Below are 27,307 nucleotides of genomic sequence, written 5' to 3'. Positions count from 1 at the left end.
CCTGAAATGACCTTATATTTAGTTTCCACTTTTTCCTATATTATCCAATATTGTGATTTTCAGCAAATTAAGAACAAATCTCCCAGGTCCCTTTGCTTTTTCCCCTATCGTGTTTAGGCATTTTCTTTCTCTGGAGCTTGTGGGCTCATTATTTACACCAACGATAACAGGTGCAGCCCCCCAGTTACGAGCGCACCATTGACGCCCATACAGAGAGAATCACAAACCGTCATCTCCTCCGGATCTGAGCTCCTTAATTTTCCTTTCCCCGCTCTCTTTGGAATCTGAAATCAAAGGAAAACTCTGGTTATAAAGTGGGAAAACGAATGTGGAAGATTCAGGGTGTCAAAGTGCGTTGACGCCACACCATGGTGTTTGCTCACACTCACACACAACTCACTGGCCCGGGTGTCTCCCCAAGTGAGCTGCATTCCCATCACCCAAAAACTCTGCTCGGGGAGGGATTAGGGTCCTTCATCTCCCCAGGATACTGTGACTCAAACCCCAGTGTCTCAGGGGTGAGTGTGTCTTTTTTTCTTACGTCTAGTTAATTATTTTTAAGAGCAGGGGTTCTCAACTTGGGATCGATGGACTCCTCAGTCAATGGCATGGGTGCATAGCATACCAAAGCTTCAGAATCCCTGAATTAGAGGTATTGTGCGGAACAGGCTCCTCCAGCCCAATAAGCCACACCTCCCAGCAATCCCTCCAATTAATCCCAGCCCAATCACAGGACAATTTACAATGACCCACTAACCTACTAACCGGTATGTCTTTAGACTGTGGGAGGAAACTGGAGCACCCGGAGGAAACCCATGGGCTCACCTGCTCACAGGAGGGATATACAAACTGTTTACAGAGCACACCGGAATTGAGCTCCAAACTCTGACGCCCCAAGCTGTATAGCGTTGCGTTAATTGCCAGGGCATCCTGACACTGGGACAGGTATCTGTGGGTGCAGGTTAGTTTTCCCCCAAGTGGCCACCGGTTTCAACCCAGTTTCCTGAGGGTTTGGTGGCCAGGGATGAAGGTGACCCTCTCCCGTACACTCTGCCCTCCTGACCCCTCAGGTACAGGAACAGGGAGACCAGCACTGACTCTGGGCTCACAGCTGTGGGCCTCCACCAAAGGCCAACGGATCCCAACAGACTCCCAGAATCATTAGTACAATCGTCAGTGGATTATTCACCAGAGAATGTGACAGGGAGACATTGAAATCATAAACATCCATACCTCGAGCTACAGAGTGACTCTCTTCTTCAGCAGAATATGGAGAAGGAGGAAAAGAATTTCAGTTTACCAAGCACAGGACATTCTGCGTCCCGTTATTAGATCAGTTCTAAACCGGTCCCTTCCGTTTTAATAAAATTTTCACTCTATCCTGGTGATGTATCATTCACAAATCAGGAGAACTACCTTGAGTGTCTGGCCCACTCTCATTCTCGGCAGAGCCTAAGAGATTCAGTTTCCTGACCACACGGTCAGTTACCAGATGGGTATCTAAGATCCCGCTCCCCCTGTGATCGCAGACACACCCGTCACCAAGGCAAGTGACATTGCCTCGTAGATTATTTGCACAGAAGCTCATTGAATTTACAGTGCAGGATCCAGCTGGGTCACTCAGTTGTACCAGGGTTTGTGCTTCACACCAACCTCCATCTCCCTCTGTCACCATATCCTTCAATTTATACCAGCTACCAGCTGTGGGAGGGAGTTGCTCATCCCCACCCACCCTCTGCCTGGAGAACTCTCCTTCATTAAATCATGTAAGACCACTGACAATCCAGTCTTTGTTCTCAATCACGTGTGGTACAGTCTACCCCATAAACACCCTCTCAGTTTATCATGGGTTGTAGCTGGTCTTTCCCCTTCCTATTCACGTTTCCATTACATGTCAGTTTCTTGTTAGCCTCAACATCCCTGTTATCATCCTTGATCCGAAGTACATTTATTATCAAAGTATGTATGAAGTACACAACCCTGAGATTTGTCGTCCCACAGACAGCCACGAAACAAAGAAAACCATGGAACCTGTTCAAGGAAAAACATCAAACCCCCAACGTGCAAAAAAAAAAAAAAGAACAAATCGCACAAGTGGGCAAAATAAAAAAGAAAAGCACTGATCTATTATGAAACAAACTATTAAAACAGTCCTGGCATACTCAGTTCAGTTTAATCTAGTGCTGTGTCGTTCATTAACGTTAGGCTGTAGAGCCAGTCCACCCCGATCAAAATTGCACAAAATAGCAACCAAAAAAAGGAGTGACCAGAAACCAGAAACACATCATAATGTGAAGTACAGGGTCCAACGCACAAACCACATTGATTCAGTCTTGCCTAAGATCCAGGACTCTGCACCATCCTCCAGTGGCACCAAGTGAGAGGCAGGAAGATCGCTCGAACATAGGGACCTTCCTCAGGGAGCAGTGGATGACAGGGGGAGACAGAGAGAGATCAACACACGCAGACAACTTCCTTCGGCAGCAGTGAGTGAGTGGGAGAGAGAGGGGGAGACCAGACACACGCAGGTAAACGGCGCTGAACACCCACTCGCCTTCGGTTCTTGTCCTCGATGATTTCAACCTTCCTGGACACTTTAATTGGTGAGACCAGCGGGAAACGGAGTCGATCATGGGCTCGTGCGGTGCCTCCGGGCTGCACGCTTCGCTTCAAACCTCACCGAACCCCCCCCCCCTTGGAGACAGCAAAGTGCCAGATCACTCAATCCAAAAAGCACACCGCCAAGATGTAGATCACAGGCTCCGAAAGTAGCAGAACCACACTTGAAAGAAAAAGAAGGGAAGGAAGTGAAGGAAATAGTTTCGTGAACCGTCTGGAGGATGTCGCCCTTGGTCGCATTGCTCACTGGCACCATCTTCCCGGATGGAGCACTGTGGTACCCGTCTGGGTTCCTATGCATTCTCTGTGACAGAGAGACGAGCTCTGTTATAGAGCCATCGAGACACGTAGCACAGTGACAGATGCTTTGACCTACTGAGGTAGCACCAACCATCACTGCGCCCAACATCTGGTACAGGTGCAGTTCAACTCCAGAAATAATTCTCCTTGATGATCTTCCCATTCACAGAGAAACTTCTCCATTCCAACACTTTAGTCTCAATCCAGCGGATTTTCTGTACTGTAGACGCAAGAAATTGCAGAACCTAGAGCAGCACACAAAATGTTGGAGGACCTCTATGGGTCAAACAACATCGATGAAGAGATATCGTCGGCATTTGGGGTCGAGACCCTTCATCTGGACTGAAAGGATAGTGGGGAGAAAGCCAGTATAGAAAGGAGAAGTGAAGAGTTGGAAGCAGGTGAAAGGTGGATCCAGGTGAGGGTCTATGATGAGCAGATGGGGGAGATGATGGATGGAAGAGACAAAGCACTGAAGATGATGGAGTTTGACAGGAGATGAAAGTGGAATGTCCCTTTATATTTGGGTCTGTTTAAAGCGGGGTGGCAGGGTGGAGATATATCTCTACCAAAGAAGGTGCAAGGTGATCCTTCCCTCCGCCAGCCTTCAGTTCACCCTTGGGCAAGGTGTAGCACCTTCTTAGCCCCCCGATCAGGATCAGGTGAAACCATGGGAGCAGGTGGTAGATGGTCATATGAGCAGCTGGTTCACATCACAAGTCCTGGTTACGTGACCACCGACGCCAGGCAGACAATCTCTGAAGACTATTGATAATGTCTGGAGTTTCCCGTCTTGTGAAGACACCATCCAGAAGAAGGCAATGGCAAACCACTTCTGTAGAAAAATTTGTCAAGAACAATTTGCCAGGATGTTTAAAGCAAAGGTTGATAGGTTCTTGATTAGAAAGACCATTGAAAGTCCTGGGGAGAAGGCAGGAGAATGAGGTACAGAGGGAAAATAAATCAGCCATGACAGAATGGCGAAGCCGACTTAATGGGCCATATGACTTAATTTTGCTCTTATCTTTATGGTCTTAAAGTCTTTATACCTTACTCCCCTCTCTCATCCTATCAGATTATACTCCACCTTTTATACGCACATCTTTCAGCCCAGATCAGGGGTTCCCAACCTTTTTTATGCCATGGACCAATACCATTAACCGAGGGGTCTGTGGACCCTATGTTGGGAACCTCTGGTCTGGATGAAGGGTCTTGACCAGAAACATCAACTGTTCATTTCCCTTCCTTGATTTTCAAATGGTTGAATTTAATATCAGAGAATGTACAAATGTTTGTATATACAACCTGAAATTCTTACTCTTCACAGACATCCACAGAACAAGAAACCCCCAAAGAATGAATGACGGTAACATCAGGACCTCAAAGCCCCCCTCCCCCTCGAAGTTATTCCAATTAATACTCCAGATCACTTAATAGACTTTTGTTTAGATTATACACAATACAGTTATATAATAAAGTAGGTGTGGGCACGTGGCCAAGTGGTTAAGGCATTGGACTAGCGACCTGAAGGTTCTGAGTTCGAGCACCAGGCGAGGCAACGTGTTCTGTCCTTGAGCAAGGCACTTAATCACACATTGCTCTGCGACGACACCCGTGCCAAGCTGTATCGGCCCTTGCCCTTCCCTTGGACAACATTGGTGTCGTGGACAGGGGAGACTTGCAGCATGGGCAACTGCCGGTCTTCCATACAACCTTGCCCAGGTGTAGTGAAGACTTTCCAGGCGCAGATCCATGGTCTCGCAAGACTAACGGATGCCTTAATAATAATAAAGTAGCAGCGAACGCGATATGTTTCAGGGGATTGAGGGGAGAAGAATCCGGTAAGTTTAAAAGGGCACAAGAGGAAGAGGTGTTTAATTCATTGTGCTTTAAGGGAATCTCTCCCGTCACAGATGCCATTGCTCATCCCACCTGCAGCCAGCCTTTTACGCCCCTCAATCCTCATCCTAATCTGTCCGGAAGGTATTTGCCACTCACACCCACAGGCTGTTTCATATGATAACAGACACACACCCATATAATCCCCGCACAGAGAGATCTAGCGATACAGCCATTTTGATTTTCATCTCACCGCTCTCTTTGGAATCTAAAATGAGAAGGTGATTTCCAGTTATAACCAGTGTGGACGTGTTAAACTGTGTCAGTGTGACGCATGGATCTTTGATCAAGCTCACACAGCCACGCTGATTGGGTACTGCTCCTCTATCATGTAATAAGTTCTTCAGGCCCCTGTGGGGCACCAGAGAGCATTGGGCTCTGAGGTTTCTAGAGCACCTGAATTGGTTAATTGTTGTTTAATAACAGTCATTAATCATTTAGAGTTCCTTGTGTTTTCCTCTGTAATGTGTTCTCCTGGTGCTTTCTATTTAAGCTTGAGTTTATTTTGATAGGCTCATGGATTCCATGTTAGTTGTATTATTTAAGCGTAAGCCTGATTAGCACTAATCGCGGGGTCCTAGTTTTCAGAATGTTGCTTCTCGCGGTGTCACTTGGCCGAGCCATCAATGTTCTTTTGGAATTATTATGAATGAGCTCTCATCACCATCTCTACATCAGAGTCTGTCTTTCCTCTGCACTTGGGTTCCAATGTTGCCAGCGCACATCGTAACATATCACTCAGATATCTGACAAGAGTGGGGTTGGGGTCCAGCTGCAGAGGTTGCGGCAAGGCAAGGATTAAGACAATGTCCAGGCAAGGATGGTTTGCAGGTAGTGCGCAGTCAGCCCATGCAAGAAAGGTCTTTGAAGAACAGAGTTCCCCTTTGCACAGCAGGGGCTTAAGCCATTTGGCAGACAGCGACAAGATAAGGATGCAATCAAACAATGAAGTCACACACTAACTAAGGGACAATTACTTTACTAACTTCAGGTATCATCAGTTGTTAGCTTGTAGTTTTCATTGACCTTTAACATCTGTATCATGAATGTTTCTATCAAAGGTGTAAGTGCTCCTTCCCACCACTAGCCTGCAGGTCACCCTTGGGCAAGGTGTAGCACCTACTTAGCCCCCCGATCAGGGTCACGTGAAGCCATGGGAACAGGTGATGGATGGTCATATGAGCAACTGGTGCAGATCACAAGTCCTGGTTATGTCACCACTGATGCCAGGTAGACAATCTCTGAAGAGTATTGATAATGGCTGGGGGTCACCCTTCTTGTAAAGACACTGCCCAGAAGGCGGCAATGGCAAGCCACTTCTGTAGAAAACTTGCTAAGAACAAGCAAGGGCGTGGAAAGACCATGATCGTACATGTCATACGCCATGGCGCACAATGAATGAACGACTATGAATGGTGATTGATCTTGCAAGGTTACCAATTGGTCAATGTCCATAACTGCTAGTCAATTCTGTATGAAAATGCCATTTCTCTTCAGGACAGTGTGGAGACAGGGCTGATCTACTCGTGCACATTAAATTAGATGTGATTGAGGAATGTGTGTGTGTGTGTGTGTGTGTGTGTGTGTGTGTGTGTGTGTGTGTGTGTGTGTGTGTGTGTGTGTGTGTGTGTGTGTGTGTGTGTTTCTAGAGTTCAGTTAATGAGCCTTCCATCAGGACGCTGGGACAATTGCAAGTGGGTCCAGGCTGTCAGAGAGTCACAGAGAGAGATAGATTCAAGGACTCATTGAGTACTACAGTACAAAACCAGGCCTTTCAGCCCATCTAGTCTATGCTGAACTATTATTCTACCTAGTCCTGTAGACTTGCATCTGCACTGTAGTCCTCAATACCCTTCCCATCCATGTACCCGTCTCAGATGTTACAATCAAACCCACATCCACCACTTCTGCTGGCAGCTCACTCCACGCTCTCCCCACCCTCCGAGTGAAGCTCCCCCCTCATGTTCCCCTTAAACATTTCATCGTGCACCCTTAACCTATGACCTCTAATTCTAGTCTCACTCAACCTCGGTGGAAAAGGCCCGCTCACATTTACCCTGTTCATACCCCTAATGATTTGTACACCCCTATACAAAATGTTTGTGAGAAGATCTGCTAGAGGCATCAAAGCCGTGAAGGATATTAGCACTGTAGACAGGCAAAAACGGCTCCCATTTATGGAGGGATCAAGAACTAAGAATACGGATTGAAGAGAGATTGGCAAAAGAAACAAAAATGTTATTTTGCCTAATTCCATTTATCCACGTCCATGCCATAGACCACCATAACCCCTGCATTCCTTTACCATAGACCACCATAACCCCTGCATCCCTTTATCCACCCAAGCTTCTCTTAGCAGTTGCAAATGAAGCTGCATCCACCAGTGTGAAAATAGGATAGAGAATGGAATCAGGCCTTTCAGCCCACAGCATCTGTGCTGACCAAAGTACATTTATTATCAAAGAATGTATAAATTATACAACCTTGAGATTTGCCTGCTTCCAGACAGTCACAAAGCAAGAAACCCGAAAGGACCCAATTAAAAAGAGACCAACACCCAATAAGCAGAGAAAGAGGGAAAAAAACACAAATCATGCAAACAATAAAATCAAGCAACACTCAGTCTACAGTAATGCTACATGAATCACATCTTTATTCTAAACTTCCGCTGCCCTGATTTTATCACGATCCACACGCTAGGGACCAATTAACGCTCCAACTCGTACATCTCGGGGATTTCCGAGTGAACAGGAGCACCCCATATTTGAACAGACTTTATTCTCTGGCGTGTAGGAGACTGGGGAGAGATTTGAGAGAGGTATACAAAATGATGAGGGATATAGGTAGGAGGTATACAAAATGATGAGGGATATAGGTAGGTGAAATGCAAGGTGGCTTTTTCCTCTGAGGTTGGGTGAGATTAGAACTAGAGGTCATAAGTTAAGGGTGAACGGTGAAGTGTTTAAAGAGAACATGAGGGGGATCTTCTTTGCCGGTGTGAGCTGCCTGTGCAAACAGTGGATGGGAGTTCAATTTCAACATTTAAGGGAAATTTGGACAGGTACATGGATGGGAAGGGTATGGAGGGCTATGGTCCAGGTGCAGGTCAATGGGACTAGGCAGATTAGATGGGCCAAAGGGCCTGTTTCTGTACTGTGGTGCGATGTGAACTCTACAGCTCTCGGGGAGACTACGGGGACTCCATGCGGACACCAGTCAAGGTCAGCATTGAACTGTGGACACCAGCGCTGAGCGGCAGTGGGTCTACAGGCCGACCCACTGTGGGTCTACAGGCCGACCCACTGTGGGTCTACAGGCCGACCCACTGTGGGTCTACAGGCCGACCCACTGTGCTGCCCGGTGTTTACCGTCTCAAACTAGAACAACTCCAGCACCCTTGAAGGTCCTAACAGATTCCCGGCATCATTAGCACAATAGTTCACCGGTGAATGTTACAGGGACGCATTGAAGTCATAAATATCAATACCTTGAGCTGCAGAGAGACTCTCTTTTTCTGCAGATTCTGGAAAAAAAAGGGATAGTATTTCAGTTCGGTAGTCACAAGAAACTCTTAACCAGTTCTCAGAGTAGTTAAAAACTTGCCCTCCCATTTTAATGACATTTCACTCTATCTAGGGGATGTTCTGGTCACAGATCAGGAGAAGTACTGTACCTTTGTTATCCGGCCCACTCTCATTCTCTGTAGAGTCTGAAACACAAGGAAGAGAGTTTCAGTGTCCTGACCACACGGTCAGTTACCCGAACAGTTTTTCAAGATCACTCTCCCCCAGCACCTGGGCAGGTGATGTTGCCAGGTAGATTATTTGCACAGAAGAACACAATCTACAGCACAGGATCCGGCCGAGTCACCCGGCTGGGCTGTACCAGAGTTTGTGCTTCACACCAACCTCCCCTGGACCTCCATCTCCTGCTGCCACCACATCGCGTGATCTACTTCACACCCTAGTGTATACCAGCTTTCTCACATCCTTCCCGTGAAATGGAGTTGCATATCAACCCTCCCCCAGCCCCCGGCCTGCGGAAATCTCCTACATTAGATCTGACTAGATCAGTGGCCATATTACATTGACAGTCCAGTCTCTGGTCTCAAACACATGTTGTACTGTCTACCCCACAAACACCCCCTCCTTTTGAGCCCAGATTGGTTCTGGACACTCGTTGGCAAGTATAGATATCCGCAACAGGTCATTTTTTTTTGTTGTTTGTTGCCATGTTTGTATTGCAGGCCTTGATGACCGTTGTGGTACCTCGTCTGGGGTCTCAGTACTCAGGTTTAAAGTTCAAGGTTCGAGTTTATTTATCACACGTACATTGAAACGTACAGTGGAACGTGTTGTTTTGCGTTGGCAACCAACACACTCGAGGCTGTGCTGGGGGCAGCCCGCAAGTGGCCCCCACACATTTCTGGCGCCAACACAGCATGCCCGCAACGCTTGGCAGAATCACGCAGAGCACCGCGTAGAAAGCACCAGAACAACAGCAGTGCAAGGCCCACTCCTGCCTCCCACCCACCCGTGTGTATACGCGGTCACCTAACCCCAGGGCAGGCCATCTTTGTTGGCTTCCAACCTTCAGCGGAATTGCACTGGGACTCAGGCCCACAAACATCAAGCCTTGACTTCCCCAGTGGATAGGGAAACCATCTCTGCCATCTATTTTGTACTTATTTTAAAAATACAGCACAGAACAGGCCCTTCTGGCCCAATGAGCTGTACCTATTTAACACTAGACTAAGCACAGGACACTTAAACAACACACACAAACTGCTGGTGAATGCAGCAGGCCAGGCAGCATCTATAGGAAGAGGTACAGTCGACATTTCGGGCCGAGACCCTTCGTCAAGACTATCTGAAGGAAGAGGTAGTAAGAGATTTGAAAAAGGGAGGGGTTGGGGGAGTTCCAAAATGATAGGAGAATATAGGAGGGGGAGGGATAGAGCTGAGAGCTGGAAAGTGGATTGGCAAAAGGGATATGAGGCTGGAGGAGGGAGGGGATCATTGGACGGGAGGCCTAGGGAGAAAGTGGGGGGGGGGGGGTAGTCCAGAGGATGGGCAAGGAGTTATAGAGAGAGGGGCAGAGAGGGGGGGAGGAAGGGAGGAAGGGAGGAAGGGAGGAAGGGAGGAAGGGAGGAAGGGAGGAAGGGAGGAAGGGAGGAAGGGAGGAAGGGAGGAAGGGAGGAAGGGAGGAAGGGAGGAAGGGAGGAAGGGAGGAAGGGAGGAAGGGAGGAAGGGAGGAAGGGAGGAAGGGAGGAAGGGAGGAAGGGAGGAAGGGAGGAAGGGAGGAAGGGAGGAAGGGAGGAAGGGAGGAAGGGAGGAAGGGAGGAAGGGAGGAAGGGAGGAAGGGAGGAAGGGAGGAAGGGAGGAAGGGAGGAAGGGAGGAAGGGAGGAAGGGAGGAAGGGAGGAAGGGAGGAAGGGAGGAAGGGAGGAAGGGAGGAAGGGAGGAAGGGAGGAAGGGAGGAAGGGAGGAAGGGAGGAAGGGAGGAAGGGAGGAAGGGAGGAAGGGAGGAAGGGAGGAAGGGAGGAAGGGAGGAAGGGAGGAAGGGAGGAAGGGAGGAAGGGAGGAAGGGAGGAAGGGAGGAAGGGAGGGGTAGTGGGACATTAGCGGAAGTTTGAGAAGTCAATGTTCATGCCATCAGGTTGGAGGCTACTCAGACAGAATATAAGGTGTTGTTCCTCCAACCTGAGTGTGGCCTCATCTTTACAGCAGAGGAGGCCGTGGATAGACATAGTGGAATGGGAATGGGACGTGGAATTAAAATGTGTGGCCACTGGGAGATCCTGCTTTCTCTGGTGGACAGAGCGTAGGTGTTCAGCGAAACAGTCTCCTAGGACACTTAACAATGACCCAATAACCTACTAACAAGAGAAAGTCTGCAGATGCTGGAAATCCAAAGCAGCACACACGCAAAATGCTGGAGGAACTCAGCAGACCAGGCAGCGTCTATGGGAAAGAGTAAACAGTTGATGTTTCGGGCCGAGACCCTTCATCAGGACTGGTGAAAAAAAAAGAGAGAAGTCAGAATGGAAAGATGGGGAGAGGGGAGATAGAAGGTGATAGGTGAATCCAGTAGAGGGGGGAGGTTCGGGCCGGCTGGTGGCGCAATGACATCAGTGCCGAACCCGGGAGCAGAGGTTCCCGGGTTCAAAACCAGTCGGGTCTGCTCCCGAGTACGCTTTCCATCCAAGTCCGGTTGCGTGTTGAGATCGCAACTCGACCTCGTAAAATAAAGAGAAAATACTCCGAAAATGTCTGTGTGAGGAGCGGTGCACCACACAGTCTCTCTCTCGCTCCACGCCTTGTAAAGGCCATGAAAAAGACATCATTACGGATGCACGTATGGACACGCAGACGCGCACGCATGCACTCACCAAAGAAAAAGGAGAGGGGGGAGGTGGAGTAAAGAGCTGTGGAGTTGATTGGTGGAAGAGATAAAGGGCTGGAGAAGGGGGAGTCTGATAGGAGAGGCCAGAAGGCCCGGGAAGAAAGGGAAAGGGGAGGTGATGGGCAGGTATGAGATAAAGTGAGAGAGGGAAATGGGAATGGGGAATGGTGATGGGGGCAGGGGGGGGCCATTACCGGAAATTCAATCTACCAGAGTAACCTGCTAACCCTGTGGGAGGAAACCGGTGCATCCGGAGGAAGCCAACACAGTCATGGGGAGAGCGCACAATCTCTTTATGCACCTCACCGGAGTTAAACTCCAAACCGACGCCCCAAGCTGTAACCACATTGCGCTGACCGCTACGCTTCGGTGGCATCATAGTGTCACAGAGCGTCACACAGCATAGTGATAGACCCCTTGGCCCACTGAGTTAGCACTGACCCAACATCCGGTCCACGTTCCCTGTGACAACTCCACTCTGTAATCCTTTACATAATTTCCATTGATGGTCCTCCCATTTACCCCAGCAAAATTCCTGTAACTGGCACGTAGGTGGTAGCAATCCAGCAGAATTTCCATACTATTGGATGTTACTCTACTCCAGCACACTTAACGGAATTTTGTTAGGATCTGAGGCAGAAGAACAATAAAAACTTCCTGTGAACCTGGTATGTTCAGAGGGATTGTAGGAAACAGAAGAGGAATAGTTTAATAAAGGTTCCACTTTAAAACAGAATCTAGGGGGAGACAGGGGCATCTTATTAGGCTGTCTGAGATGGTTAGAGTCATAGAGAAGTACAGCAAAGAAACTGGCCCTTCAGCCCATCTAGACCATGCCAAACCATTTAAGCTGCCTACTCCCATCGACCTGCACTGCCACCATAGCCCTCCATACCCCTACCATCAACGTACCTATCCAAACTGCTCTTAAACATTGAAATCAAGCTCGAATGGACCACTCGTGCTGGCAGCTTGTTCCACACTCTCACGAACCTCTGAGTGAAAAAGTTTCCCCTCATGTTGCCCTTAAACTTTCACCTTTCACCCTTAACCCATGACCTCTGGTTGTAGTTCCTCCCAACATCAGTGGAAAAAGCCTGCTTGCATTTACCCTATCTATACCCCTCATAATTTTGTATACCTCTATCAAATTCCCTCTCAGTCTTCTACACTCCTAGGAATACAGTCCCAGTCTATTTAATCTTTCCTTATAACTCAGGTCCTCCAGACTCGGCAACATCCTTGTAAATTTTCTCTGCACTCGTTCAACCTTGTTTACAGTTTTCCTGAGGGTAGGTGGCCAATTCTGCACACAATACATCAAATTAGGCCTCACCAATGTCTTATACAACTTCATAACATCCCATCTCTTGTACTCAATACTTTGACTTATCGAATTGTGAATCAGTCCCATCACAGATTACATTGCCTGTGATGTTCTTTATTCCCTTCGTTCTTCATGCTGATCTATCCCCAAAGGCGTTTGCTATTTACACCCACACGGGGTTTGATTTGATAACGCACAGTGCTTCCATATAATCCCCACACAGAGAAATCCACAAACCATCGTCCTCTCGGGATCCAATCACTTTGATTTTCCTCTCGCCGCTCTCCTTGGAATCTGAAACGAAAAGGCGATTTCCGGCTATAACATAAGATTGAGTGTGGAAGGTTCCCAGTGTTAAACTGCGTCAGTGTGACTTTTGAATCTCTGATCAAACTCACACAGCTACACCAATCTGGATACTGCTCCTCTATCATGTAATGAGTTCTTCAGGCCTCTATGGGGCACCAGAGAGCATTGGGCTCCACAGTGTTTGGAGCACCTGAATTGGCTAATTGTTGTTTGATGACAGTCTTTAAATGTTTTTCTCCCATGACTCATTCTTTGTAATGCGGTCTCCTGGTGCCTTTTGTTTTACTTGTTAAGTTTATTTTGATAGGCTCGGGGATTCTGTGTTACTTGTATTACTTAAGTGGATGCCTGATTAGCGCCGATCACGGGGTCCTAGTTTTGAGAATGTTACTTCTTGCGGTGTCGCTCAGCTGAGCCACCGATGTGCATTTGGAATTATTGTGAATAAACTCCGGTCGCCCTCTCTACATCAGAGTCCATCTTTCCTCCGCACCTGGGTTCTGATCCAGTGCGCATCATGACATATCACCCAGATATCTGATGAGAGTGGGATTGGGGTCCAGCTGAGGAAGGTGCAGTGAGGTAAGGATTAAGACAGTCCAGGCAAGGATGGGGAAAAGAATCCGGTAAGTTTAAAAGGGCACAAGATAGAGAGGTGTTTAATTCATTATGCTTTAATGGACAGGGAATCTCTCCCATCACAGATGCTCATCTCACCTCAGCCAACCTTCTTACACCCCTCAATCCTCATCCTAATCTGTCCTGAAGGTATTTGCCACCCACACCCACGGGCTGTTTCATTTGATAATGGACACAGCTCCCATGTAATCCCCACACAGGAAGATCTACAAACCAAAATCTTCTCGGGATCCGATCACTTTGAATTTCCTCTCGCCGCTCTCTTTGGAATCTGAAATTTAAAAAAAGGTGGTTTCCAGTTATAAAGTGGGAAAGAGTGTGCAAAGTTCGCAGTACTAAAGTACATTTGTGTTTGATCACTCAGTTACACTCACATCTAGGCCCCTTCCCATCTACTGTTTGCCTATCGCCCAAGTGCTGAAAGAGAATGAGGTGACCTAATTGAAACCTATTGAATGTTGCAAGGCCTTGATAGATTGGGTGTAGAGAGGATGTTTCCTATGGTGGGAGAATCTAGGACCAGAGGACACAGCCTCAGAATAGAGGGGTGTCCTCTTAGAACAGAAGTGAGAAGGAATTTCTTTAGCCAAATGGTGAATCTGTGGAATTCATTGCCACAGGCACCAGTGGAGGCCAGGTCATTGGGTATATTTAAGGCAGACATTGGTAGATTTTTGATTAGTGAGGGGACGGAGGGATATGGGGAGAAGGCAGGAGACTGGGTCTGAGAAGAAAAATGGATCAGCCATGATGACATAGTGGAGCAGACTCGATGGGCCAAACGGCCTAATTCTGCTCCTATATGTAATTGTGCTATGGAGGTGGGACTAAAGTGTGGCCTTTCACCAGGAGAATGAGAGAAGTGAAAGAGAGTCCTTGTTGGTGTCACAGAGGGAGTCAGAATAAAAACAAATCCATCAGCTCAATGAGTTCCCACAACCTATCAATCACCTGGTTGTATTAATCCTAGTTTATTCTCCCGAAGTTCTCATCATATCCCTCTCCCACCAGATTCTACCACTCACTATGGCGAGTTTATACCGGTTAATTAACTCACAATTCCATACATCTTTGAGATTTGGGTAGGAAACCACATGGTCACAGGGAGCACAGGTAGACTCTACACAGACGACAGCCAGACTGAACCCTGGTCTCCAGAGACGTGAAGCAGCTGCCCTACGAGATGCTCCGCTGTGCTGACCATTGTTTTCTCATCCCAAACCCTCGGAGATACACACACACACACACAGTTGTCCTGTTTCCTGAGGGACTGGAGTCTGGGGATGAGAATGTCCCTCTCCCGCACACTCCACCCTTCTGGCTCCTCAGGTACAGGAACAGGGAGCCCAGCAATGACTCTGGGCTCATGGCGTTGGGTTTCCACCCAAGGCTAATGGATCCCAACCAATTCCCAATTGTCAATCACCAATCAATGAATTATTCACCAATGAACGTGATAGGGAGACATGACGGATTTCCGGCTTTGTTGGTTATTTTCCTGGTTAATACGCCACACAAAATTGGCTTTTGCTTAGATGTTACGAAGTGCAGTATTCTTAGTTTTCCGGTGAAATTGTTTCAAGATTTTGTGCTGATGATTTTTATCTTGTTATGCCAACTTGTTCTGACAAACTCCTTCTGCAAGCCCCACTGCTCACCCCACCTGTGGGCTCCTCATCCCCCTCAATCCTCACCCTGATCCATCACTCACACCCATGGGCGTCTCATATGATATCGGACCTTGGTCCCAAATGTTAGAGCAGAAAATAATCTCCACAAACCATCATCTTCTCGGGATCCAATCACTTTGATTTTCCTCTCGCCGCTCTCTTTGGAATCTGAAATAAAAAAAAGGTGGTTTCCAGTTATAAAGTGGGAAAGAGTGTGCAAAGTTCGCAGTACTAAACTACATTTGTGTTTGATCACTCAGTTACACTCACATCTAGGTCCCTTCCCATCTACTGTTTGCCTATTGCCCAAGTGCTGAAAGAGAATTAGGTGACCTAATTGAAACCTATTGAATGTTGCAAGGCCTTGACAGATTGGGTGTAGAGAGGATATTTCCTATGGTGGGAGAATCTAGGACCAGAGGACACAGCCTCAGAATAGAGGGGTGTCCTCTTAGAACGGAAGTGAGAAGGAATTTCTTTAGCCAAATGGTGAATCTGTGGAATTCATTGCCACTGGCGCCAGTGGAAGCCAGGTCATTGGGTATATTTAAGGCAGACATTGGTAGATTTCTGATTTGTGAGGGGACGGAGGGATATGGGGAGAAGGCAGGAGACTGGGTCTGAGAAGAAAAATGGATCAGCCATGATGACATAGTGGAGCAGACTCGATGGGCCAAATGGCCTAATTCTGCTCCTATATGTAATTGTGCTATGGAGATGGGACTAAAGTGTGGCCTTTCACCAGGAGAATGAGAGAAGTGAAAGAGAGTCCTTGTTGGTGTCACAGAGGGAGTCAGAATAAAAACAAATTCATCAGCTCAATGAGTTCCCACAACCTATCAATCACCTGGTTGTATTAATCCTAGTTTATTCTCCCGAAGTTCTCATCATATCCCTCTCCCACCAGATTCTACCACTCACTATGGCGAGTTTATACCGGTTAATTAACTCACAATTCCATACATCTTTGAGATTTGGGTAGGAAACCACATGGTCACAGGGAGCGCAGGCAGACTCTACACAGACGACAGCCAGACTAAACCCTGGTCTCCGGAGACATGTAGCAGCTGCCCTACGAGATGCTCCGCTGTGCTGCCCATTGTTTTCTCGTCCCAAACCCTCGGAGACACACACACACACACTTGTCCTGTTTCCTGAAGGACTGGAGTCTGGGGATGAGAATGTCCCTCTCCCGCACACTCCACCCTCCCAGCTCCTCAGATACAGCATTGACTCTGGGCTCACAACTTTGGGTTTCCAGACAAGCCCAGTGGATCACAGCAGACTGTCAGATTCATTGGTACAATTGTCAATAGGCTAATCACCAGAAAGTGTGATAAGGAGATAGTGAAATCATAAATATCAATACCTCGAGCTGCGGAGTGACTCCCCTTTTCTCCAGAATCTGGAAAGAAGGAAAAGAATTTTGGTTTATCCATCAGAATACATCCTCTGTTTCTCATTGTCAGAATGGTTTAAACGACTTCCTCCCAGTTTAATGACATTTTACTCTATCTTGTTGATGTAACGTTCACAGATTAGATTAGAAGAACTACCTTTAGTATCTGGCCCACCCTCAGTTATGGCACAGTCTGATACACGGGGAGGCCAGTCTGAGCTTTCTCACCACACAGGCAGTTTCTCGAATGTGTTCTCTGGCCTGCTGTCTCTCCCCTGACTCCCCAGGGGTTCGATATGAAACAAGCAGCTTGTTAATCCTCACACACCCAGCATCCCTACACCGACCCGGTCCGCGATCTCTAACCCATGCGTGTTTGGAACGTGCGAGGAGCCCGGAGCACCCGGAAGAAACCCATGGGGCCACGAGGAGAAATTCTTTACAGACAGCAGCAGAATTGAAGCCGGGTTGTGGGCGCTGTTTCGCTGCTATGGTACTGAGCTGCCGGCCTCCAGTTTGGAGCAAATATCCACAGTTCGTTCGCTCTTTCTTGGCAGTTTCAATCTTCAATTAGTTTCAAATCAAGAACCCGACCCGAGTACTTGAACCAACCTGCACAATCCCTAAACCACCACCTCAATATAGATTCAAAAGTTTCAAATATTTAAGACCATAAGACAAAGGAGCAGAAGTCGGCCATTTGGCCCATCGAGTCTGCTCCGCCATTTTATCATGAGCTGATCCATTCTCCCATTTAGTCCCACTGCCTCACCTTCTCACCATAACCTTTGATGCCCTGGCTACTCAGATACTGATCAATCTCTGCCTTAAATACACCCAATGACTTGGCCTCCACTGCCGCCCACAGCAACAAATACCATAGATTCACCACCCTCTGACTAAAAAAAGTTTCTTCGCATTTCTGTTCTGAAAGGGCGCCCTTCAATCCTTAAGTCATGCCCTCTTGTACTAGACTCCCCCACCATGGGAAACAACTTTGCCACATCCACTCTGTCCATGCCTTTCAACATTCAAAATGTTTCTATGAGGTCCCCCCTCATTCTTCTAAACTCCAGGGAATACAGTCCAAGAGCGGACTAAGGTTCCTCATATGTTAACCCTCTCATTCCCGGAATCATTCTAGTGAATCTTCTCTGTACCCTCTCCAACGTCAGCACATCCCTTCTTAAATAAGGAGACCAAAACTGCCCACAGTACTCCAAGTGAGGTCTCACCAGCGCCTTATAGGGCCTCAACATCACATCCCTGCTCCTATACTCTATTCCTCTAGAAATGAATGCCAACATTGCATGCGCCTTCTTCACCACTGACTCAACCTGAAGGTTAACTTTAAGGGTATCCTGTACGAGGACTCCCAAGTCCTGTTGCATCTCTGAACTTTGAATTCTTTCCCTATTTAAATAATAGTCTGCCCGTTTATTTTTTCCGCCAAAGTGCATAACCATACACTTTCCAACATTGTACTTCATTTGCCACTTCTCTGCCCATTCTTCCAACCTATCCAAGTCTCTTTGCAGACTCTCTGTTTCCTCAGCACTACTGGCCCCTCCACCTATCTTCGTATTGTCAGCAAACTTAGCCACAAAGCCATCTATTCCATGATCAAAGTGTGCCTGCAGTAGACAACCCTGAGATTTGTCTTCCCCACAGACAGCCATGAAACAAAAACCATGGAAACCGTTCAAAGAAAAACATCAACCCCCCCCCCCACAATAAAAAAAAAATCACGCAAATGACAAAGAAGAAAGAAAAACGAGCAACAAACACAAAATTGAAAGAGTTCAGGCATATTCAGTTCAGCTCAGTGTTCATTAACTGCAGGCCACCCTGATTCAAAATCGCCCAAAGTAGCAACAAAGAAAAGGAGTGACCAGAAACCAGAAACATATCACAACTCAAACCACGTGTACATCACTATGACCACTTTGACCATTTTGTACTACATGTTCCAATTGTGTTCTTTTTGTATAATTTCTCATTTTGATTTATATTTTTTCTGGAGTATCTGATGTTGTTTTTGCACCTATACATACATGTACTTATGCACATGACAATAAATGTGACTTTGGTTTTGATGTCTTCTCCATTGTTGTCTTTAATAGAGGACATTTCCACAGACATCTTTCATCTTTCCTGACGCTTGCAACCTCTCCTGTCCTGATTTTATCTCTGTACACCACTGGCGCACTGTCTCCAGGACCTCAGTCTCCTCGCACTTGTAGAGAGAGCAGTTCTGACCCCGGGTATCCAGGTCTGCACTCACCAATATCTAAATACACATTCACCCGAACATTCATGTTCTTCTGAAATAGTTTTCCCTTGTCTATTCTTTTTATGATAATTCCTGGCTACTTTGAATGAGATGTAACTCTGTCTTCCCTAAACTCTGTTCTCCCCAACGCCCTTTTCCCAGGCCAGTAATGGCCATGTAAGATGAGTGGTGGAAAGTTTAGGGGAGATGTCAGAGACAGTTTCACGTACGGAGAGTGATAGGTGTGTGGAATGAACTGCTGGGGGTGGGGGTAAGGGCTGATACAAGAGGGACATTTACAAGAATCTTAGACAGGCACATGTAAGAAAAATGGAGGGTTATGGGCTGCATGCCGGCTGCTGGTGTAATGGTATCTGCACTGGACTTCGAGTCGAGTTGTCCCAGGTTCGAATCCGGCCGGCTCCTTGCACGCTTTCCGTCCGTGCTGGGTTGAGCGTCGAGCTAGCAGCTTGGGCTCATAAAACAGACAAAAATGCTAATGTTAAGGTTGCCGCCTGATGAGCCACAAGGCATGGAAAGGAACGATAATAATGGGCTGTGGAGTTGGTCAGTACAACATTGTGGGCTGAAGGGCCTAGACTGTGCTGTATATATGTTCTATTTCTATTTACCCTCCTAGTTTCATGGGAGGTTGTCACCTCCTTTCCTCCCCAACAGAGTGAATCTCCTCATCCAAAGATATTTGCAATTTACTGCCTTGGGGTGCATAGTATAGTATAGTATAGGCATCCGTTGGTCTCATGAGACCATGGATTTGCACCTTGGAAGGTTTCCAGGGTGCAGGCCTGGGCAAGGTTGTATGGAAGACCGGCAGTTGCCCATGCTGCAAGTCTCCCCTTCTCAACGCCACTGATGTTGTCCAAGGAAAGGGCATTAGGACCCATACAGCTTGGCACCGGTGTCGTCGCAGAGTAATGTGTGGTTAAGTGCCTTGCTCAAGGACACAACACCCTGCCTCAGCCAAGGCTCGAACTAACAACCTTCAGATCACTAGACGAACGCCTTAACCACTTGGCCACGCGCCAACACTGAGGTGACTAACACGATAATGGACCCAGCTCCCTGGACAGCAGTGCAGAGTGGGCTGGAGTAATTGTTTCTGTTGAATAACCGGTCTGTTCACTGTCCCACTGCCAGATCCCTGACTCCACACAGATCTGATATGAAATAAGTAGCTTTTTAACCCTCACAGTGCCAGCTCCCCCACACCAGCTCAGCCAATAATCCCCACACAGAGAGATCCACAAACCGTCATCTTCTCTGGATCCAATCACTTTGATTTTCATCTCGCTACTCTCTTTGGAGTCTGAAAGCAAAACCAGTTTTTGATTATAAAATATGTAATGTTTTGTATCTTCAAAACATTAAACTAATTCTAAGAAAACATGGGAGCCTGAAGAACAAACATGAAAAAAATCTGCAGATGCTGGAAATCCAAAGCAATGCACATAAAATACTGGAGGAACTCAGCAAGTCAGGCAGGATCTACAGAAAACAGTTAACAGTCGATGTTTCGGACTAAGACTCATTATCAGGACTGGAAAGGAAGGGGAGAAGGCAGAATAAGAAGATTGGGAGAGGGGAGGAAGAAGTACAAGGTGGCAGGTGATAGAGAGGAAGCAGAGAGGGGGAAGGGTTGAAGTGAAGATCTGGGACGTTGATTGGTGAAAGGGCTGGAGAAGGGGGAAACTATTCAGAGGGGACAGAAGACCATGGAAGGAAGGGAAGGGGGAGGAGCACTAGAGGAAAGTGATGGGCAGGTAAGGAGATAAGCTGAGACAGGGCAACAGGAATGGAGAATGGTGAAGGAGAGACAGGGGGAGGGGTGGTGGTGGGGAGCAATTTCTGGAAGTTTGAGTAATCGGTTACCCAGCCGGAACCTGAGTGTGGCCTCATCATGGCAGCAGAGGAGGCCATGGACTGACATGTCAGAATGGGAATGGGAAGCAGAATTGAAATGGTTACCCACCAGGAAGTCCGAAGAATGTGGGTATAACTTTGTATTTTACTTGAAGCGAGGAGTGCATGTATCACGAGGTAGAGTGATAACGTATGCAATTAACATATTTTTACATATAACCTGTAATTAATTATTTAAACAAACTATATATATGTATCTCTATCTATACATATACACACACACGATTTCTCAAATATTATTGAAATATTAAAAACACAACAAAATGGAAATTGATTGGGAGAGTTTCATCATCATCATCAACACCATCATCATCATCACCATCACCAACACCATCAACATCATCATCATGTGCCGTGCCCAGTTTGAGCTTTGACTGCCATGGCCCACACACTCCTGTTTCGGGTCAAGTGGATCAATTCATTGGTATTCATTTCCAGTTCTCTGGCTGCTGTCTCCATCACCATTTGTCTTTGTCTTCCTCTTGCTTTCTCCCCTTCAATCTTTCCCATAATTACCGTGCATTCTAACTCCTCTTTCCTATAGGGGGAGTTTCACAGTATCAAAAAGCTTCCATACAGTTCCCCCTATGTGTTAATTGTGTGGTGTGAGTTGGTGAAGTTCAAAGGTGTCAACAACACAAAAAGCTTGTCCTAGTCCAACCATGTAGATCCAATGGCCAAGAAAGCATACTAACACCTCCAGTTCTTCAACAGTCGACGGAAATTCAACATGAACCTGTTGACCCTCACCAATTTTTATAGGTACCCCATAGAAAACATCCACTGCAGATCCATCTCAGCTTGGTATGACAACCGCTGAATTGATAATTCACCAGAGAATGTGATAGGGAGACATTGAAATTATAACTATCCGTACCTCGAGCTGCAGAGTGACTCCCTTTTTCGGTAGAGTCTGGAAAAGAAGGAAAAGGATTTTAACATATCCATTTCAAGACATTTTTTCCCTGCTGTCAGAATAGTTTAAACCTCTCCCTCTCATTTTTTCAACAATTAATGTATCCTGGTGATGAATCGTTCACAGATCAGGAGACCTACCCTTAGAATCTGGCCCACTCTCATTCTCAGTCGAGACTAAAATGCGAGGAAGATCATTTTAGCTTCTTGAGCACATGGTCAGTTACCAAAAAAAACAAAAAGGTTTTCATCTCCTGGTGTGAAAATCACTGTGCCCACAAAGGGCAATTTTCTTCTTCATTCCCCGTTGCATCACAGGCAGTCTTACAGTGATGACCTTGGTCTCAGAAACAAGCCCTGACATCTTTGTCAGGTCGACCCTATCAACACCTCTCATTATGTAATGATAACTGCAGTGGACTCTTTCCTGGAGGAGTCTCCTACTGATTATCCAATCTCTCCCAACAGGTACAGCCTCCCAGTCCTGGTATCACCCCTGAATACCACTTTGCGTCCTCTCCAGGGCCTCGGCCTCATTGTGGTGGAGAGTTCCAGCTCTGGGCCCAATGCCTGGGACAACACTCTCCAATGTCATCACATTTTCAGCAGAACATCTCCATGATCCTGAAATAACTTGAAAATGCTCCTTCCTGACCCTTCTGCTAATTACCTAGGTTATGAATACCCAACTTGAGGGGAGCCCTCCCATAACATGATTAAATTCAGAAGTCCAATGTGTGTACATTAAGTTCTTATCTACAGGTAGAAGAATTAGTTTCCTGTCTCTCCGTAATTTTCATAACAGTGTTCTTTCTTATTCATCTGATGTGCTCTGGATTCAATTCATGGGACAGTATAGTTACTATATAATGAGATTTTGGTGTATTTTCTGACTTGAGGACAAAAATTGATTTCTGGATTTGTGTAAAAACAGGACCCATTGGTTACCGAAGGACAGTATGAAAAGTACCTAGATGCTTTGATTAAGTTATAATTATGTCTCCCCCGATCTCCATTCTCTCCTGACCCATTTACTCTCCTACTTTCACAAGAGACTGTCATCTCCTTTTCTCCCCACCAGAGTGAGTCTCCTCATCCCCATTCGGATCTTTATCAATGTTATTGCCATTCACTGCCTTGGGGTAATTAACAGGCCCAGTTCCTGTACAGCAGTGCAGACTGCACTGGGGAAGCTGCTCCTGTTGTATATCCAGTCTGTTTGGAGTACTGGGAGCAGTTTTGGGCCCCTTATCTAAGAATGGATGTGCTGGCATTGGAGAGGGTCCAGAGGAGGTTCACAAAAATGATCCTGGGAATGAAAGGGTTAATGTATGAGGAGAATTTGATGGCTCTGGGCCTGTACTCGCTGGAGTTTAGGAGAATGGGGGTGGGGAGGGGAGACCCTTATCGAAACCTACCAAATATTGAAAGGCCGAGGTAAAGTGGATGTGCAGAGGATGCTTTCAATAGCGGGAGAGCCTGAGACCAGAGGGCACAGCCTCAGAATAGAGGGGTGTCAACTTAGAACAGAGATGAGGTGGAACTTCTTCAGCCAGTGGGTAGTGATTCTATGGAATTCATTGCCACACACGTCTGTGGAGACCAGGTCACTGGGTATGTTTAAAATGGAGGTTGATAGGTTCTTGATTAGTCAGGGCGTCAAAGGTTATGGGGAGAAGGCAGGAGAATGGGGTTGAGAGGGATAGTAAGTCAGCCATGATTGAAAAGCAGAGCACTTGATGGACCGAATGGCCTAACTCTGCTTCTGTGTCTTATGGTGTTCTGTCCACACCAGCTTGATGTGAAAGAAATAGCTTTTTAACCCTCACAGTGCCAGCCCCCCCCCCCACCAGCTCAGTCAATAATCCCCACACAGAAAGATCCACAAACCGTCATCCTCTCTGGATGCGATCACTTTGACTTTCCGCTCGTCGCTTTCTTTGGAGTCTGAAAGAAAGTAGTGTTTTATTATAAAATGGAAGATGAGTGTCTAAAGTTCCCGGCTTCCAAGTGCAAACAAGTAACATGTAACTATCTGTCCACCTGATCTGAAGGTCGCTAGTTCGAGCCTCAGCTGTGGCAGCGTGTTTGTGCCCTTGAGCAAGGCACTTAACCACACATTTCTCTAGTGTCTGTGCGAGGAGTGGCGCCCCACACAGACTTCCAATCTGCACCTTGTAAGGCAGGAAAATGCCCGACGCGGGCCTCTCATGGTCTGAGTTGACGTTCCCTCCCTCCCCCATCTGTCCATCCTAAGGCACTGCACGCAGACCCCCCCCCCCACCCCCGATCTGGATGCATCCCCATGAGCTGATCGCCCTTTGCCCAAAGCCCCAGCTGAGGCTGGGATTAGGGTCTGACCTTTACCCCGGGACACTGCAGCCTGAAATCCAGTGTCTCTGGGGTGAGTGGGAGTCTCCTGCCTCTGGGTCCAGGTTGGCGTCCACCCACACCTGCCAGTTTCAACCCAGTCGCGCCACACACGTGTCCTCTGTTCCGAAGCGCTGGTGTCCGGGGATGAGGGCGTCTCTCTCCCATCCACTCTGGCCTCCCAGCTCCTCGGATGCAGGAACAGGGTATGACGAGAGACATAGGTGGGTATGGTTAAGACCCAAGTGCTGGAGTATCTGAGACTAGAATCGAGGCATGATCCAAGATGGAAACGAGGACAGGGTTCTAAACTAGACCCTAGACTAGAATCCAAAGAAAAGCTGACGAATGAGCACCAAACCTCAGATCAGGTGCCCTTTAAATATTAAAATCTTGGCTTCAGTTAGCAGGCTGGGCCTGAGTCTTTAAATGTTATCCATATTCTGGAGAGTCAGAGCACCTAAACCCTGAAAGGCAGCATGGTCGGGTACATATCGTACACAGAGTGCCCAGCACTGGCTCTGAGCTCACGGTTTCGGGACTCCAGCCAAGGCCACTGGATCCCAACAGATTCCCAGAGTCATCAGTGGATTATTCACCAGAGAATGTGATAGGGTGACATTGAAATCATAAACATCCATACCTCGAGCTGCCGAGTGACACTCTTTTTCAGCAGAATCTGGAAGAGGCAAATAAAGAAATCAATTCACAAATCACAAGGCTTTCTGTTTCCCATCCATTGCACTCTTTTAAACTTGACCCGTCCCGCTTTTACGACATATCCCAGTGACATATTGTTGACAGGTCAGCAGACATACCTTTAGTGTCTGGCCCACTCTCATTCTCGGCAGAGTCTGAAACATAAAGGGAGAGAATTTCAGTTTCCCGAGCACACCGTCAGCTACTCAAACATTTCTCAGAAGTCCCACTCCCCCTGTGGACACCGAGACATTGCACTCTTTGAGGAAACTTCCCCCTCCTTCCCTGTGGGATCTCAGGATCATTGAGGATCTTACGGTCATGTTCCTGGTCCTGGTGTGAAACACAAGCTCTGACTTCATCAGGCCTACCCCTCGTTAACGACACCTCTCGTGAAGTAATGTTTACGCTTCGTCTCTTTACAGAAGGGAATTTCCAGACTGTTCCTTCTTCTGGATAGTTTCAACCTCCCAATCATCCCCATGCATCACTGATTCACCTTCTCCAGGGCCTCGGATCCGTGATTTTTGCACGGACCCCTTGGTGAATGGTAGGGGGTCCATGGCATTAAAAAACGGCTGGGAGCCCCTTCGCGAGAGAGAGCAGCTCTCTGCCCTACGTTCATGCTTGCTCCCACCAGTGGTGCTTGCAAACCCAGTTCAATCCAGGCTAATCAACTTTCAGTCAGATAACTGATTAAAGATTATGATTATTGTTTTTAAACATAAGATAATTGTTTATTACCCTAGTAATAGGGTGCTACAGTAGCATGGTGGTCCTCCAGGTTTGGGGGTTCAGCTCAGGGATGACAACCCCGACTGGTGAAACAAAACTGTTATGGAAACAGCAATGAAGAATCCTTCTACATCTGAGTGTGACGGTATTCCCGAGTCTCCACCCAGGACTTGCATGACTGACAGTGGTAAAAACTGAGAGGGAGCCACTGACACGATGAAGGAAGGCCTGAACACCGTCAGAGACAGAGGACCTTCATTGCTGCCCTAAACGCCAGCGGTGTAACGGGCAGACAGAGGGTAGCGTGGTGGTTTGCACGACACTGTTACAGGTCGGGATGTTCCAGAGGTCAGAGTTCAATTACAGCGCTATCTGTAAGGAATCTGCAAGTTCTCCTCATGACTGCGTGGGTTTCCCCCGGGTGCTCCGGTTTCCTCCGACAGTCCAAAGACCTACCAGTTAGTAGATTAATAGGTCTTTGTAAATAGCCTCGTGATTAGACTAGGGTTAAAAAGACGGGTTGCTGGGGGGTGCGGCTGCTTTGCGCTGTATCTCTAAATAAATTACTTATGATTAAAAATAAACTGTTAACTTTAATCCTAACAGTTAAAGAAGCCTGGACATGCTATTATAGAACTGATAACTGCTATCACACATGGTAACAGTTCCAGGCATATTTATTTTTATTTGCATGATTTATTTTTATACTGAATTGACTCATTCTGGTTAATTTACACTTCCTTCCTGGATTTTCCCAATCCTTCAATCCAACTGCCTCAAGGCTAACCCTGCTGGTTTTCCATTTCACCATCCTGTTTCCCGGAGCATCCGTGTTCTTCTGAAATGATTTGTATTGGTTATCCCTTCATTTTCTGCTTATTATTACTGCTAATTATTGTTACAGTTTTTTTTTCTTTCTATTATCATGTACTGCTTTGTACTGCTGCCACAAAGTTGACAATTTCACAACCTATGCCGGTGATATTAAAGCTGATTCTATCACCTGTCTACTTCGAATGAGTTATGATCGCATCCGAATGAGTTATGATCGCATCTCTCCACTTCTCCGTTTTCCCCCACGCCATTTGCCGTCCTGTTTTCTCAAGAGCCCGTCTCCTCCTTTTCTCCCCACCCGCGTCTGTCTCCTTATTCCCATCCGGATCTTTATTGAAATTATTTGCCATTCACTGCCCTAGGGTAGTGTCAAGATCATGACAAGCTTGGTTTTACCACAAAACCAGGGTGAACCAAAAGAGTCAGAGCAGTTACGCTCACAGATCTCGATTTCGCAGATGACATAGTCCTGCTCTCTGACCAGATGGAGGAAGCACAGCAGCTACTGACAAAAGTGGAACTAGAATGCAATAAAGTTGGACTTCACCTAAACGCTAAAAAGACAGAGTACATGGCGTTTAACCGTGATGAAGGTACTCTCAAGACTGTAGAGAACGATGCCATTAAGAAAGTCTTTGATTACAAGTACCTCGGGTCAAGAATGATGAGCTTGGAGAAGGACATAAAGATATGGAAGGCGCTGGCGTGGAGGGTTATGAACGACATAAAGGAAATCTGGAAGTCGAACCTGATCAGAGGGCTTAAAAAGAGGATTTTCATAGCAGTCATAGAGTCCATTCTCACGTACGGATGCGAGACGTGGACACTCACCAAGACAACGTGAAAGTCTCTAGATGGTTGCTATACACGAACGCTCCGGATGGCTCTTGACGTGAGTTGGCAACAGCACATGACGAACGTCGAGCTCTGTAACAACTTACCGACGCTCACCACTAAAATCGAGGCGACTAGCGG

The 27,307-nt window shown here is 47.0% G+C and overlaps 1 protein-coding gene across 1 annotated transcript in view; it reads right to left on the bottom strand.

The window, feature by feature from the left end:
• The window catches only part of LOC140205367 (uncharacterized), a 126,540-nt gene that overhangs the window by 83,356 nt on the left and 15,877 nt on the right, over window positions 1-27,307 (bottom strand). The window contains exons 5-14 of the mRNA XM_072272961.1: window positions 24,883-24,918; window positions 24,708-24,743; window positions 23,585-23,641; window positions 21,657-21,692; window positions 20,109-20,165; window positions 16,537-16,572; window positions 15,279-15,335; window positions 13,712-13,768; window positions 12,787-12,843; window positions 229-284 (exon numbers count right to left, since the gene is read on the bottom strand). Of these exons, the coding sequence (XP_072129062.1) occupies window positions 229-284; window positions 12,787-12,843; window positions 13,712-13,768; window positions 15,279-15,335; window positions 16,537-16,572; window positions 20,109-20,165; window positions 21,657-21,692; window positions 23,585-23,641; window positions 24,708-24,743; window positions 24,883-24,918 (485 nt within the window). The remainder of the gene's footprint in view (window positions 1-228; window positions 285-12,786; window positions 12,844-13,711; window positions 13,769-15,278; window positions 15,336-16,536; window positions 16,573-20,108; window positions 20,166-21,656; window positions 21,693-23,584; window positions 23,642-24,707; window positions 24,744-24,882; window positions 24,919-27,307) is intronic.

The sequence above is a fragment of the Mobula birostris genome, chromosome 11, assembly GCF_030028105.1.
Source record: "Mobula birostris isolate sMobBir1 chromosome 11, sMobBir1.hap1, whole genome shotgun sequence".
In the NCBI taxonomy this organism is placed as follows: domain Eukaryota; kingdom Metazoa; phylum Chordata; class Chondrichthyes; order Myliobatiformes; family Myliobatidae; genus Mobula; species Mobula birostris.
Note: the sequence above shows the minus strand (reverse complement) of the source record. Positions and strands in the feature narration are given on the sequence as shown.